At 43.2% G+C, this 15,854-nt stretch overlaps 2 protein-coding genes across 7 annotated transcripts in view; both read right to left on the bottom strand.

The window, feature by feature from the left end:
- Positions 1-5,589, bottom strand: part of STAT1 (signal transducer and activator of transcription 1) — a 43,825-nt gene extending 38,236 nt beyond the window's left edge. The window contains exons 1-4 of one of the 6 annotated variants that reach the window (XM_032638662.1): positions 5,331-5,589; positions 4,963-5,115; positions 2,214-2,342; positions 1,105-1,249 (exon numbers count right to left, since the gene is read on the bottom strand). In XM_032638662.1, the coding sequence (XP_032494553.1) occupies positions 1,105-1,249; positions 2,214-2,341 (273 nt within the window). In that variant the 5' untranslated portion in view covers position 2,342; positions 4,963-5,115; positions 5,331-5,589. Of the gene's footprint in view, positions 1-1,104; positions 1,596-2,213; positions 2,343-4,962; positions 5,116-5,330 lie in introns of all 6 variants that reach the window. The other 5 variants (XM_032638659.1, XM_032638661.1, XM_032638663.1 and 2 more) reach the window with 5 other exon arrangements.
- Positions 5,590-14,895: 9,306 nt separating this feature from the next.
- The window catches only part of STAT4 (signal transducer and activator of transcription 4), a 93,481-nt gene continuing 92,522 nt past the window's right edge, over positions 14,896-15,854 (bottom strand). Inside the window, exon 24 of the mRNA XM_032638413.1 lies at positions 14,896-15,173. Coding sequence (XP_032494304.1) covers positions 15,147-15,173 — 27 coding nt within the window. The 3' untranslated portion in view covers positions 14,896-15,146. The remainder of the gene's footprint in view (positions 15,174-15,854) is intronic.

Raw genomic sequence — 15,854 nt, 5'->3', positions numbered from 1 at the left:
TCTCAGTTTTTGTTTTCTTGTCAAGGCTAGTTTGCAAAATACCAGCAATCATGCCTCTTTATAACAGGTATTATCAAGCAAAATCTGTAGGAGAGCAAATTTCTGTAAAGTTAATCTGGCTTTCCCACTCACTGGTATTATAAAATCATATACACATTCACAGAGGGGTAAAAAAGCTTCTAATTACCTAAGTTGAACAGTTTGGTTGTGAGGAATAAAACAAGAAAATGACAGCACTCACCTCCATTAAAACAGAAAAGTTCCATTAATACTGAAATAAAAATGGTAGCCAGGCTTAAGGGATGCTGAGAGTACTTATGAAGAACTCCCAAAACTCTGCAGCATACTCTCTCCTGCGTGCAACTCTCTTTGACTTCTTCTTTCAAGGGAGGGCAACTTCAGCAGAAGCATGGCAAGGTGGAGTCAGCTCCAATTCACCACCTCACTACTGAGCCTTAGAGATGTCAAAACTTTCAACACTTTCTGGACTTACTCTTCATCTGTATACCAAGCACTTAGACTGGACTCACCACTAAAGCTCCTTTGAGCTTTAACATGTTACTACAGCTCACTGCTCTTAAAACACTTTTTCTTCAATTTAAATATCAACGGGGCGTCCCTGGTGGCGCAGTGGTTGAGAGTCCGCCTGCCGATGCAGGGGACACAGGTTCGAGCCCCAGTCCGGGAAGATCCCACATGCCGCGGAGCGGCTGGGCCCATGAGCCATGACCGCTGAGCCTGCGCGTCCGGAGCCTGTGCTCCGCAACGGGAGAGGCCACAACAGTGAGAGGCCCGCATACCGCAAAAAAAAAAATAAAAAAAAATCAACGGCTTTTAATAAGACAAGATCATAGCATTGAATTTCTCTCAGAATTACTTACGTCTAAGTGATACCCTTCAGCCTGAATACTCCTTATGTGTTTACAAAATGAATTATTTTATTTTACTTCTGCTATAAAATATTAGCTACATAACGGTAGTTTATTTAGTGTCTGTACTTTTCTAAATACCAATGAGTGTGTGCTCAATAGTATTTGCTGAATGAAAAAAATTCTTCAGTAAACATGGAAACATTTCAACTTAAACGCAAAAACCAGGTCGTACCTGAAGATTACGCTTGCTTTTCCTTATGTTATGCTGCAACAAAAAATTATTCTCCAAAGAAAAGCGACTGTATTGATCATCCAGCTGCGACAGGAGGTCGTGAAAACGGATGGTAGCAAACGAAACATCATTGGCGGCATGCTCCCTAGGAGATACAAAATTTACACATTTCGTTTAGATGCTACTTTAAAACAACAAAATAAACACTGCTTTCCATGTTGAAATGACTAAAAATAATTTAAAGTGTTTTCTTGGGTTTTATTTCCTTCTTTTGAAACTGCCATTGCTATTAGCAGCAGTTTGTACAATATTTTTATTATATACAATTAGCATGAAAAATTCGGGCTTCCCTGGCGGCGCAGTGGTTGAGAGTCCGCCTGCCAATGCAGGGGACGCGGGTTCGTGCCCCGGTCCGGGAGGATCCCACATGCCGCGGAGCAGCTGGGCCCGTGAGCCATGGCCGCTGAGCCTGCGTGTCTGGAGCCTGTGCTCTGCAACGGGAGAGGCCACAACAGTGAGAGGCCCGCGTACCGCAAAAAAAAAAAAAAAAAAAATTCTAGCACTCCAAGACTGCGCACCAAACTGTTAATGGCGATTATCTCTGGAGGCAAAAAATCAACAGGGGCCTTCACTTTCTACGTCAAATACTTTCAGAACATTTGAAATATTTGCAATGAGCAAACAGTAAATTGTAAAATAGAACATATACCAGTTTTAAGAGATATTTCCTTAATTTTTTTTTTTACTTTCTTCATACTTCTAATCAGTGTTCTACCAAAACTTGGCTTTAATATTTACTTTTAACTTACTTCTTTCTATAATCTGGATCCTAACTTGGAAATAAATGGTGTCAGCATTATCTAACTTGTGCAAAGCATTTAGGAGGATGTATAATTAAATCGACAAATACATAAAATTAATGACTAATGCATTTAGCTTTGTAGAGACACATGCCATTTTTCAAGGCAACACTCTTTTCTGAAACAGGTAATCCCAATGGCTACTGATGAGATTCATCTTCCAGTCAACATAGTTCCAAGCCACTTAATCAACAAGTTATTTTAAAAGTGTAGAAAAACTCCTTCTTCTGTCAAGTGAGTTTTCCTTACCAGTCTTGCTTTTCTAGCCACTGTGCCAGATACTGTCTGATTTCCATGGGAAAACTGTCATCATAGAGCTGGTGAACCTGCTCCAGGAATTTGGAGTCAAGCTGCTGAAGCTCATACCACTGGGACATCCTACAGGGAAACAGAATACAGATCACAAATGGAAGCCCACAGCTCCAAAGAAAGCCTGTCTAGCATTGTGCTTCTTCTAAATATCTTGCTTAATTAAAAACATAGTTTGTCTTTGAAATATACTTTTAAAATGGCACCTATGTTTCAAAGCCTGTTTTTTAATTGAGTTTTGGGTCAAAGTTTTTTTCTTCTCCAAAAAACACATCTTCAGGTCTTTGCTCAAATGCCAGCATCTCAGGGAAGCCTCTTCTGGCCACCTTATTTAAATTGACACCACCTCTCACCTTGGAAAACACTATCCCTCCTCCCTGATGTATTCTTCTCTATCGCATTTACCACCATCTGACCTACCACATATTTTTTTTATTTTCATTAGTGTCTGTTTTCCCCGCATGAAGGGAAGGATTTGGGAGTGGGGGGGTTTGTTCACTGCTGTATCTTCAGAACAGTGCTGGGCATACAGTAGGTGTTCATATGCCTTTAAAATGAATCTGCACTTTTATCAAATAAATCAATGGAAAACACTACTTAGATTTGCTTTAGGACAAATCGTAAGAACTCTCCCTGAAACTGCTCTTATAAATTATAGAACATTTGTAATTTAACCCAAAGAATTTTAAATTAGTGTTTTATATTTTATGATTCACATGATTAAAATGAATTATTTTTGATATATATCTTCTTTTTTTTTTTTGGCCACACTGCACGGCCTGCAGGATCTTAGTTCCCCAACCTGGGATCAAAACCGTGAACACTGCAGTGGAATCGAAGAGTCCTAGCTATTGGACCGCCAGGGAATTCCCAGGTTATATATCTTTTAAAAGAGATATATTTTCCTCTTTGCCTACTGCAAACAATAAGTCTGCACAAAAATTCTTAAACCTAAGTAATAATTTTTAAAGACTGAAACAACATTGTTAAATGTAATCTGAAAGGATAAAATAATACTATTTTTTTGGATAACAGCAAGTCAACTTTTACATAGCAGTTCTGAAGATTAAAAATTAAAATACCTGATTTAAGTCCGAACATCCATTAGGAAAATGAAAAGCCTCTCTTCACCATAGCGTAAATTAGGATTTACATCAGCGCACAGCTGACAACATTCAGAGTAGATATATGTGAATCTTGTCCTACCAGCCCTGAGGAAGAGGTCTGGATTTTCAAGCAGGGCGTGGAAAAGCTTATGCATGCTTGTTGGCAAGCATACCTGTGCAGGCATGAAGTCATGTCTACTCCACAAATCTCCTTCCAAAGGAAGGTAAGGATGTGGTGAGGCTACCAAGCTAGTCACCATCACAAATACCAGTATGAATGGACCCAAGTCCACACCTTTGCTACACTTGCTGTAGCAATTTGATTTTTCACTTTGAATTTATTTCACCTGAGTGGAAGACTAAATCTTTGGCGTTCTCCCTCCCTACTAGGTGTCTAATAAGGATATGCCTAAAGCAAATATGCTGGCCAGAGTGTCAACCAGCGGGGACTGCAACACCTCTTTTTGCGTGAGTGACCTCAAGTGACTCACTTCCCTTTCAACAGGGTGACTGTTTAAGACTGAACGACCTAATACAGATACAGCACCTGGAACAAAGCAGGCGATCAATAAATCCATGCTAACAAATCCAGAATCCATTCCCTCTTCTCACAAAACTTGTTACCAGCACAGGGAGTGGCAAGACCAACCCCCAGTCACCTGACTTCTTCCTCTCCAGTCCCAAGACCTCCAACCACCTTGCCTCCAACACTCTTTCCCAATCTGGCCTTCTGCTGCACATGGGTTTTGACCACATCATTCTCTAGTTCAAAATTGCTACAGTTTGCCCATTACCAGGCTGATTTCCACTCTGACCCTATTTTCATCCATTAACAAAGCAACCCAGTCACCAAATTACCTACTTTTTTTTCTGCACTGCTCCAGCTGTCACTCACCCTTGAAAACAGCTTTTCCACATTCTGCCTCTCTAAATTCTACCAGCATTCAAAGGTAGGTACGAATAGCCCTTCTTCCATAAGCTCTCTGAGACTCACCCAGAAACAATTAAGCTTTCATTAACGTGAGCCTCATTGCATTTTGTATCTCTATTAGAGCATCAGTCCCTGTCTTCCTTAAAAAGCTCTATGATGTCTCCCCTGCAGCATGTAAGCTTCAGAGTTGCTGGGACTGTCTTTTCTTTAAACATCGTCTGCACTGTGGACAGTGTCCTGCACATATTATGTACTCAATAGTAGTCTGTTGAATTGAAATCTAGTAGATTTCAGATTGAATTAGAAAGTAAAGGGCAAACCATATTATGGTCCAACAAGTTTGAGTCCTGCGTTAAACTGCAAACTGGATTGTGCTGGAGGCTCAAGTCTTATTTCTATCCCATAAAAACATCTATCCAACTTATACAAACAACATTTAAAGCGCAATCACACACCTGTTTTTCTTCCCCCAAACTCTTTGGTACTAGTCAGAATTTGTTTTAAAGACTAATTATATTATTTGGGGGTCTGCAGGAACTAATTATCACTTTTACATTCCAGGAGCACATTAAGCTCTTTTATCCTTAAATACAGACATATAATTAAGTTCCAAAGTCACATATTCATTCGTTTCCGTGAACATTTTACTAACCTGTAACCTTGTGCCCCAGCGAAGGGCTGGGGATTCAACACAAGCAGCAGCTACACACAGCACGTCAGATGCCAAGACTGCTGGGTTTGCATGCACAGGGTGCGAGCGTATAACTTAGCTCTCTGGGGGTGGCACACGGCAAATGAAAACTTTCTGCGGAGAGAAGAAAACATGACTCTGGTGGAAGGGGCGGAAAAGAGAGAAAAATGAGGGTAAATGGGGAGATGCAGTATTTTCGGCGGGGGAGGGGCGCAGGATTCTATTTCACAAGACAGTTTTTACTACCAGAGCACAACTGGCTGGGGCAACCATGCCATCACCGAAAACAACACCTGGGATACGCGTTCTTTCCCGGATAACGGATTTACCTGTCAGCACTTTAAAGCCCGCCCTCGCCGGGTATCCGGCAACTGGGTCCAGACGACTGCGGTCCAGGAACGTCCCACCCAGGCACCCGGAACCTCACGCCCACTCACTCTCCGCTCCGGATCCGGCAGAGGTGGGCGAGGGCGCGGCCGTGCTGCCTCTCCCGGGCGCGCCGGGTCTCCTCTGCTCTTTCTGGGGTCTGACAGACTATGTCTCTCCACAAACTCAGCGCAGCAAAGCGAAAGTACCACCGAGAGAAATGGTAGTGCCAGACGCTCCGCCTCCTTCCACTTCCGCCAATCACCGGGTTGCTGCCGCTCTCGGCCAATCAGACGCCGCTGTTCCGAGCGCGCGCCGCCTCTCCCCCCGGGGCTACTGCTCTGCCAACCCGCTGGGTCTTTCCTTAGAATTTGGGGCGGGCCCCCATCTGGAAGAGGTGAAGCTCAGCTCTGTGTTGCAAGTTGCGGGTTATGTTTACACATGTTTTAGAGAACAACTAAAAGGAAGTTATGTGTTTGCAGAGGCCCATACTTGCAGATCCTTATATCAGCCCCAAACCTGAGAATTCGAGGCAGAGGACACAGGTGGAGACGTTGTCATTCTAGATGCTCGGCTTAGCAGCTGACCTCCATGTTGCTAAACCCAGGGGACGCTTTTCTGTCCTCACCTTACTTGACCACTCAGAAACCTGCGCAGTTGACACCTCCACCCTTTAACACTTCTTCCTGGGCCATGATGCCGACACACTTTGCTTGCTTCTTCCTACCTCCCTGCTATCCTTTCTCCATCCTCTGCTCCTCTGCCACCAAACCGTTCAATGTTAAGTGTGGTCAGTGTCCGGATCTTGGTCTACTTTACCTACAGTTCTCAGGCTGTCCTGTGATGACCTCATCCACAGCTTCAATGTCCTTCTAGATATGTAGAACTTCTACACGGGTGCCCTGTCCACACGTCTCCTTTGAGCTCCACACCCACAAGTACAGCCCACACTTGACTCTCCACTTGGATGTCTGGTAAGCTCTAAAAACTAGTTGTGTTCAGAACCAACTCATCATCTTTCTCCTGAAACCTGCCCTTTTTCTAGTACTGGTGCATGCCAGAAAACTAGGAGCCACCTTTGACATTGCCTTCTCACCCCCACCAGTCCTCAAGCCTTGTTGATGCTTCCACCTAAATATTTCTCAAGTCTCATTGCTTCTTGCCATCTCCCACACCATCTCTCCTTTTCTCTCATTTGGATCCTCGCAGTAGATTCCCCAAATGGCTGCCTCACTTCAGTTCTTTTTTTTTTTTTTTTTTTTGGTTTGCGGAAAGCAGGCCTCTCACTGTTGTGGCCTCTCCCGTTGAGGAGCACAGGCTCCGGACGCGCAGGCTCAGCGGCCATGGCTCACGCACGGGCCCAGCCGCTCCGCGGCATGTGGGATCTTCCCGGACCGGGGCACGAACCCGTGTCCTCTGCATCAGCAGGCGGACTCTCAACCACTGCACCACCAGGGAAGCCCTCACTTCAGTTCTTAACTCCCGTTTAGTCCATATTCCCTACAGCAGTTTGAGTGATTTGTCTTTTAATTGCAAAGCAGATCATGTGTTTGCCAACCTGAAAATCCTCTGATGGCTTTTCTTATAAAATCCAAATTTCTTAATGTAACCTATAAAGCCCTGGTTTCCCCATCCCTTTCTTTAACCCCATCTTGTGCCACTCTTTCCTTACTTCAGCATTTTTGTTCTTCCAATAAGACAAGCTCTTTCCACACACTCAGGGCCTTCTCACCAGTAGTTATCCATCTGGAAAGCCCCTTGAGCCAATGTCCCCCTCCCCCAAGTTCTTTGCGGGCTAACTCATCTTTTATGTCTTAGCTAAAATCTAAGCTTAAATGTCACTTCCCCAGGTAGGCATCTCTGAGGCCAGCCTTGACTAGATCTTCTTGGAATGCATGCACAGAAAATCAGTTGGTTCCTCTAAGTAGGTAGAACTTGAATCAAGCCTAGAATAATAAGGCAACTTTGGGTAGGAAAAGCCTCTAAATAATTTCCCAGAGGTATGCTTATATGTGTATCTATTATAGTTTTTTCCCTTCTCACATCTATATGTTCCTTCCTCTTGTCACATATTCACCCTCACAAAGCCGGTACTGATAGCAATGACCCTTGGTACCAAAGTAGCAGCCTTCTGTGAAAAAAGATGCCAGGACACGAAAAAAAGTCCTTCCCCTTCTACTCACTCCCTGTACTAAGGGCCCAGACAATGTCTGAGAAAAGCTCTATGAAAGGTAGATAATATGTTAAACATATTTTTTTTTCTGGTACTGTAAAATTTGCACAGAGACTAGCTTCAGTATTGACAGGGAAATTAAATAATCTTAACAGCTGCAAATAGGATGTCTCTCGTTGGCTCTCCACATTCTGATTGTCATCAAGTTCTGTGGATGCTTCCTTCCCTAATGCCTTTATCTGCCTTAGTTTTCCCATCATTGATAATACCCCACTGTAGGCCTTCATCAGTTCAGAACTGGAATGCTACAGTAGATGCCAGTTACACTACCTTTTTCTGTCCCTTCCCCCTCGACTGTATTTGCCACATTAAATTCTCTAAACCACCTTATTTATGTAGTCATTCCCTGCTCAAAAGTCTTGACAACTTTCATTGCATTTATGATAAACACAAACTTTGCCTGCTAGTCTGGACCCTCTACAGAATGTCCCTAACATGTTCCGTGGTGGTGAGTTATTTCTTATAATTTTCTTTACTTTTCTTCTTTTTTTTTTTTAATGTCTATTATGAGCAGCATTACATTCGTAGACCAAACACCATTACGAGCACCTTTTTTAGTCCTGTGCTTTCAGAAGAGCAGCCCAGGCCCGCCCAGGATGAGGTACACTCGGGGAGGTGCAGTCTGTCAGGCTGTTTGATAAGTTTCCAAAATAGCTGGCCCCGCGCGTGGCGGGAGGGACGCGGCTGCTCAGAAGAGCCGCCCCACGTGCTTTCGGGGAAATAGTCTGGGAGCGAGAAGTAGCAGGATTGACAAGAAACCGAAAAGCGAAAGTAGAGATGGAGGGAGCAGTACGCAGGCGCGGGCCCGGGACTTTCCAGCTGACCGCTCGCCCATCCGCCGGTTCCCTCCGGCAGCCTCCGCGAGGGCGGGATCCTCACGCTCGCCCGAGCTCGGCGTAGCTGCCCGGCGCCCTCCCTACCCGAGTCTGAGAATAGTGGCCCTGAACACGATGAAAGGCAGCGGCGGGGGCCTGGGTGCCTCTTAACTTTGGAGGGAGGACTGGGGACGTTTTCTAATTGCTTAATGTGCTGGAAACCTTTCTCATTCTCTTCCATCTTTTCTTTCTTCCCGTAGCCTGGAGACGTCCCTTTTTTCCCCCTCAGTTCTGTATCTACACAATCTGCACGCATGCTAACTCAAATCTCATTAGTTTTTCTAGTTCTGACCCTCACCCAGCTGGCCTGACTGCCCTTAATCCAGAGATAAGAGTGGAAGGTTGGCTGTTTCTTCAGCTGTCTTTTTCTAGATCTGCAGACGGGACTTTTCTCCTTTTTCTGGCGTCTTTTCGTCGCTCCCACTTCCCACCCCCAATCCCCACCTTCTCGCTCGTGGTGATTATACCAGAGGGAGTGGGGAAGAAGTATAATGGAGAAGAATAATTTAGTAACCGGACCATGATTTTGAAAGTTTGGCAGGACCAGAGAAAATCGTTTTGGCCCCGCTTGCTATGTGTGTTATTTACTGAATGGTTCTAGGATGCATGGACAGCGTTTCTTTGGGCTCTGCTCAATCATTCTGTAAAAGGCTCTATTAAGGTGACCTGGGGACCAACCTAAGACCTCCAGTGTGTGATGGGCCCCACCTTACTGGACCACAGCTTCTGGCCTCATGACAGTGAGCACCAGTCCCCAGGGCTGCAAGGGCACGTTACATAATTCCCAGAATGCAAAGGGGCATCTACTTTCCCGTTAGGAGAGGACAGGACGTGCTATATAATTTGCAGGCCCAATGCAAAATGAAAACAGGAGACCCCTTATTCAAACTTATTAAGAATTTCAAGAAGGCAAAGGCAGAGCACTAAACCAAGTGCGGAGCCTCTGACTGTTCTGCCTTTTATAGATGCACACATTGCACACCCATGAGGTCCCTAGTAGGGGAATTGGAGGGAGGGGAGAGTTCTTCTATAGAAACCTTGTTACATGTTTACTTAAAACAAATGAAAACTTAGATATAATGAAGAAACGAATTATAACACCACCCCTTCCTAAAGCATTTGCAATACAATCCAGAGGCTTCCACTCTCCCAGCAGAGCCCTACACCATCTGATCTTGTCTCCCTCTCCTACACATCTTGTCCCACTCTCTCCATGCTCTTCTACACTCCCCACCCTGTGGACTCTTTCTGTTCCTCAAGTACCCCCAGCTTTTACCTGCCTGGGTTCTATGCATGTGTATGCTGTTCCTTTAGGATGCTGTGTTCCCAGCTGTGGCATGGACTTGCTTCTTCTCATTCTTTAGGTCTCAGCTCAAATGTCATCTCCTCAGAGAGACCTTCAATGACCATTTCTTCCAGTTACTCTATGTCACATTTATATTCTTCATAGCACTTACTAAATCTGTCCTTTATTATGTGCTTGTCTGTTTTCATCTCTCCTCACAACAGGAGGAACTTTGTGCTGTGTTACAGCCTGTCTCATCTCAGGTTCCACGAGAGAATTAAGCCTAATGCCCGGGGCATCTGTGTATTAATTATCCTTGGGAGAAGTGAGAAAATAGTCAAGCAAATCACTTTCTGTGTTTTGTGGTTCAGATAGGAAACCCCGGTTGAAAAAGGCAATGCCTGATACATAGTCTCAAAAATATTTTTGAATGAATAACCCTGGGATAAGGAATCAGAGGTCAAATCAACCATTCAGACCTCAGCACAGGCTCTACCCTATTGAGCTAGAATTGAGGGGGAGGACGATTAAGAACAGGTGTATTCCAAAAAACTTCAGTGAGAGCACCATTCCTCCACACCCCTCCAACCTTTCCCCCATCTCCACCCTGTCTGGAGGGCCTCTAGGGTTCTTTCTATCTGCAGCAGCCTGTGAGACACCTCAGTGGATGACTGTCCAGCCTAAGTAAGAGAGAGCTGTGTGGGACTTTTACCAGGGGTGGGAGTAATAAAGGCAATGAGTTTAATCACGGGGAATTAAGGGGAAATTTCAGGAGCACTTGATTCATCTGTGGATGGACAGATGTCTGGGATGCTAGGCACACATGAGATACCTAAATTAAAGGGAAGTTAGAGCTAACGGACAGTCTAATTCCAGAGCATTTCTATAGTGTTTGGATGTCATGAGTGAGGTGAAGTAGAGGAAACGTCTTATGGTTTTTGAGCAGTAGCAAGTGTGTTTTGGTTAATCAGTTTGAAGTAAAATATCGGGGACTGTTCCACAATTTTAGAGTTTGGAGGGTTATAAAGGGAATTCTAGCCTTGTCTTGCAGGCAGATCAAGGAGCAAAGGAAAGAAAGGAACTAACTACTGTCCTGTATGTCCTTTAGTTCAAACACTAAATCATTAACTAGTATTTATTAAGAGGCAGACTGTGCTAGATTTTAGGGATATAACTGTGAACAAGGGCTTCTTTGTCCCTGTACATACAGAGTTTGCTTAGAGTCTAATGAAGACAGATGATACGCATTTACAACCAAGGTGATAAGAATGGTGCTGGGTAATGTAGAGGATATGGAGGAGGCATGATGTGACCTGAGCCCTACACATGTGCATGTGTGTGTGTGTGTGTGTGTGTGTGTGTGTGTGTGTGTATGTGTTGGGCAGGAAGGCTTTCCAGAGCCTGAAGGATGTGTGAATGTTAATGAGGTGAGAGGGTAGGTGGGCTGGGGTTGGAGACCTGAGAGGATACAGCAGAGGGAGGCGAGAGTGGGCCTGGGCCGTGAAAGAAACTAAAAGTAGTTCAGTCTTGTGTATATTCTGGAAGAAGAGAAGCTATTGTTGGGGAGAAGTGTTGAGAAATGAGTTGAAGACTAAATAATATATGACTTTGGAAAGATCTGTTGAGAATCAGAGTCTTCATCCAGAGGTGGGATTCTTAACTATTTTTTGTGCCATGGACCCCTTCGGCAGTCTGATGAACCTACGAGCTCTTTCAAAGATTAATTTTTTTGTTGAATAAAATAAAATGCATAAGATTAAATAGGAAACCAATTACACTGAAATACAGAGATCAAAATAGTAAAACCAACTTTGTGGTAGAGTAATATAAGTGCTTCTTTATTAATGGCATTAAGTGAGATCTAGCAGTGGGTCGGATGAATGCAATTTCAAAGCCGTGCTTAGCATAAGCAATATTTTGAGATAAGTGTAACAACTGTGATGTGACAAAAACGTGGTGTGGTTTACGGTTTCTTACCTTTATTCCTAATTGAAGGAAACTCTAAGTTTCAGTTAGAAGTTTGTGAAAATAAAGCTTTAACTTCTGCCATTCAAACTCATGACTCTCCAGAATTCTGTCCACATACCCCAGCTAAGAAGTGCCAATCCACAGCACCATGAGCCCTTTGAAGATTTTAAGCAGGGAGTAAAATGATCCTATTTATTTTAAATAGAGCCTTCTGTCTACATAAGAGGCCACATGGAATAGTTTGCTGTATTTACTCTAAGGATATTGTGGAGAATGTCCTTCATCATGTTTTCAGAGTGTCCTCTTTGTGAGGACTCTGGTGGAAATGTTCTATGTCTTACAGTGGTGGTTACACAACTGTATGGGTTTGTTGGAAAAGGATGAATTTTATTATGTGTAAATTATGCTTCAATAAGCCAGACTTTTAGAAGTGCAGTCAAATCAATCAATGTTCACGGACAACTTGAAAAAAAGGAAAACTTGTCTGTCAGAAATTGGAATGTGTGCACAGCGAGACCAGTTTGCCCAGTTCGGACTATAATTTCCTGCTGTTGGAACACAGCACTAGGATGTTTTGACCCCTAATTCTCTTCCTGCTACTGCAGGGAGTACATAGGCCTCCTGAACCATTTGAGGTACAGAAAACTCCCTCAGCTTTGCCACAAGTATCCTCCCTGTTCCTGGTTCTTTGGGGAGCCTTCCTTGTTACCTTATGACTTTGAGGAAATCCACTGGCAGCTGCCTTCTTTCACCACTTATTCCAGATAAAGACATTGATATTCAGTACAATTGGTCAAAGTGAGTCTTTACGTTAAAAAGAATTTGAAAAGGAATTAGCAAAATGGGCATCTGTGATTGGTCTTGGATGGTTGGAGGGAGAAGTGAAAAGGTGATTAATATTTTGAAAATAAATTTCCATTTTGCTTCATTAAGTGCTGCTTATTTGCTATTAGTTGGCAGAAAAAAAATATTCTGGGGTAGGATTTGGTGGAAATGTGGTCTAAATTCCCTTCCCATCGTATTTCCATCTCATGCAGCACACCTCATCCTGATCTAAACAGGTATCCCCAAGAATCTCCTGACAAAATCCCATTACCCCCACAAAGATGGTTTCTGGAATGCAAGACTCACACTGCTGGAAATAACTCTTTACCCTGGGATCAAGAACTTGATTTTGATTTTCTGAATCTAAATAAAACATAGCCGCTTACTGAACTCTTACTCTTACTGAGGCCTCTGCCTCTATTATAGGGAGTAAACTACAAATGTCCTTGTACTGTCTACCTCCAAATAACAAAGATGGCTGAGATCACATATATGAAACCTTGACATTCTTCTGTCAGGCTCTATATTTACAAGCTTTTCAAAATTCTTCTGAAATAAGTGAGAGTCCATCATACTTTTAATATTTTCCAGGGAATAAAAAGCTTCTGCAGGATTTCCCTGGTGGCACAGTGGCTAAGAATCCACCTACCAATGCAGGGGACATGGGTTCGAGCCCTGGTCCAGGAAGATCCCACATGCTGTGGAGCAACTAAGCCCGTGCACCACAACTACTGAACCCACATGCCTAGAGCCCGTGCTCCGCAACAAGAGAAGCCACCGCAGTGAGAAGCCCGCACACCCGGACAAAAAGCAGCCCCCACTTGACGCAACTAGAGAAAACCCATGCGCAACGAAGACCCAACACAGCCAAAAATAAAAAAATAAAAAAAGGTTTCTGCAACATTTTTTGGTATCTAAATCCAATTGTTCGTGAGCATTTGCTGGGAGGAAATTACCTCCTTAAACCAAGTTTAAAATTATTGCTTCGGCTGCCAATTCATATATTTGAATTTCAAGAAAATTGGGCTGATGAAGAGAAGTGGAGACTGGGAAAATGCACCTTGAGTTAGCCTGTGGTCCTACATTGAACAGACACCTTCACCCAAAGAATACTGTCAAGAGCTTGCAAAGGAGTAAGGGAATTGGCCTTGGGACAGCTGCAGAGTTTGTCCCATAGGAACAATCTAGGATCGTGTGGGTGGGTATAAAGGATGAGATGGATAGGATGGAATCTCTCTAAGGGAGAAGGCAGGTTACATTAAAAGCTTTTTTTTTTTTTTCTTTGAAATCTTTTCCATCAAACATTAGCTTCTCCTTGTTTGACCTACCTGGAAGATGGGAAATGGATTAAAGAAGTTAGTGAGGAACACCTCACAGTTAGTGAGGAACACCTCACAGGGGACTGCCATCTCTGACTCTGCAGTCAGGGCTTACCTTGGACACCAGCCTCAGGACATTCTGTGGCTGGTCATGGCAGATGCCTCAGCATCATGACTTCCTCACCTGGCTCAGCAGCTTCTTTAGGGCCTGGAGACATGGAGAACTCCCCAGGGCTTGGGCACTGAGAGATCCCACACTATTACTAAGGGCAGCAGCTGTTCAATGGCACCACTAAGCATTCAGTCTGGGTAAGGGAAGGATCAAAGTAGACCTGCAGCCCGTATACATGTATTGCCATTCGGTAAACCACCTCCCCTCCTGCATCACCAGGGATGGAACTTCTCATCCTAAATTCCTTTCCCCTGGCTCAGGTTGGATTCATGGGACCAGAGACTCTTAGAGCTGGAAAGGACCATAGCCCACCTAGCCTAACCTCTTCTAGAGAGGAAGAACACACAAGCCAGGGATCAAATCACTCACCCAAGGCCAGTGTTGTTATCTTCCTCCAGGTACTCATTTCATGAGATTTTTACCCATGTGTCTGCTTTTAGTGCGGTTTGCCTGAGGTACCACCAGGAATGACTCTGGATCTCTCTCCCTAATAGGAGAGGTGTCCCTGGCCGTGGTACCAGCAGCTGTGAATTCTGAAGTTAGGACAATGTTGACATAACAACCAAGAGGCTTCCTGATTCACCCCTGGACACACACCGTGTGAATTGCTGCTGTTAATGCCCTGTCATTACTTCCATCTTGAATCTAATGTGATGACTCTTACTTGCTAGAACTCAGGACATTAGCTTATTAGGCTTTTCCATCAGGCCATCCTGATGGTTTCTGAGTAATGTACACGTGACTTTGTTATTTTTGACCTGTTGTGAAATCTTAACACTTAAACCTGCTAGAGCCAAAATCATAAGTAACACAAGAGAAACAGAATCAGAAATGAAACAAATACATACAAATGAGTCTTTTGTTAATATTATATTAACATTGGTTTCTTAAAGTGTTTTATCTGAAGCTTTGGTTTTTAGCATTTCAATCATGACATTCCCATTTGGGGGTATCATACCAGTGAGAGGAAAGCTTCGAACTTAACCATTTCCTGGAAATCGGTATATACAAAGCTGAAGAAACAAGATGTGATTGTTGGCAAAGATCAGTCTTTAAACTTTTTCATTTGCTTCCTTCTTTGGGGTGTCAAGAGCTTATCGTGTCATTCAGCAGAATAGGGAGACTTCATCTAAAATTGGAAAATGAAAATGACCTTTGAGCAAACTATTGTTTTGCAAGTAAGTCACCATTTCTTAGGTAAACATTCTCTTGTCTACTAAATACATACTTTACTTCATAATCTTTCTACCAATTAACTACTAAGTACAGTACTTACAAAAGTAACTAAGGTTGATCAATCTAAAATAAAACAAACTTTAAAATAAATAAAAACGATTTTAAGGAGGCCTATTCAACCCATAAAAACGTAATGAAGAAATGGGTGTAAAATGTAGCAAAAGTCCTCTTACAACTAAATGATCTAAGGACAATTAACGTTGGAATAAGTTTTTCTATCCCTGGAAATCTTCAAGAGAAGGACTAAAAACCACTTGATTTACAGCCAGACACTAATCTCTTGGAGCTCAGGGTCCCTCCAAGAATCTATTATTCTGATGTACATGCATCCTAATGTAATTGGGGTTTTGAACTGTTTGACAATATTGGGGACTAATACTAGATAGAATGCATCCTAAAGCACATAGTAGCATATAAGATTATGACTCAGTTCTCAAAGGAGTATTATTATACTGCTCTTGATTGTTCGTATACTACTTGAAGAAGCTCCCAGGATAGGACCAATAATCAAGAAAAATTGGAATTTGTGGTGCTTGAATTGCTAAAATAAAATATTAAACTAGACTTGCATATA

This window comes from Phocoena sinus, chromosome 7 (genome assembly GCF_008692025.1).
Source record: "Phocoena sinus isolate mPhoSin1 chromosome 7, mPhoSin1.pri, whole genome shotgun sequence".
Taxonomy (NCBI): Eukaryota; Metazoa; Chordata; class Mammalia; order Artiodactyla; family Phocoenidae; genus Phocoena; species Phocoena sinus.
This window is presented reverse-complemented; position numbering and strand designations above follow the sequence as displayed.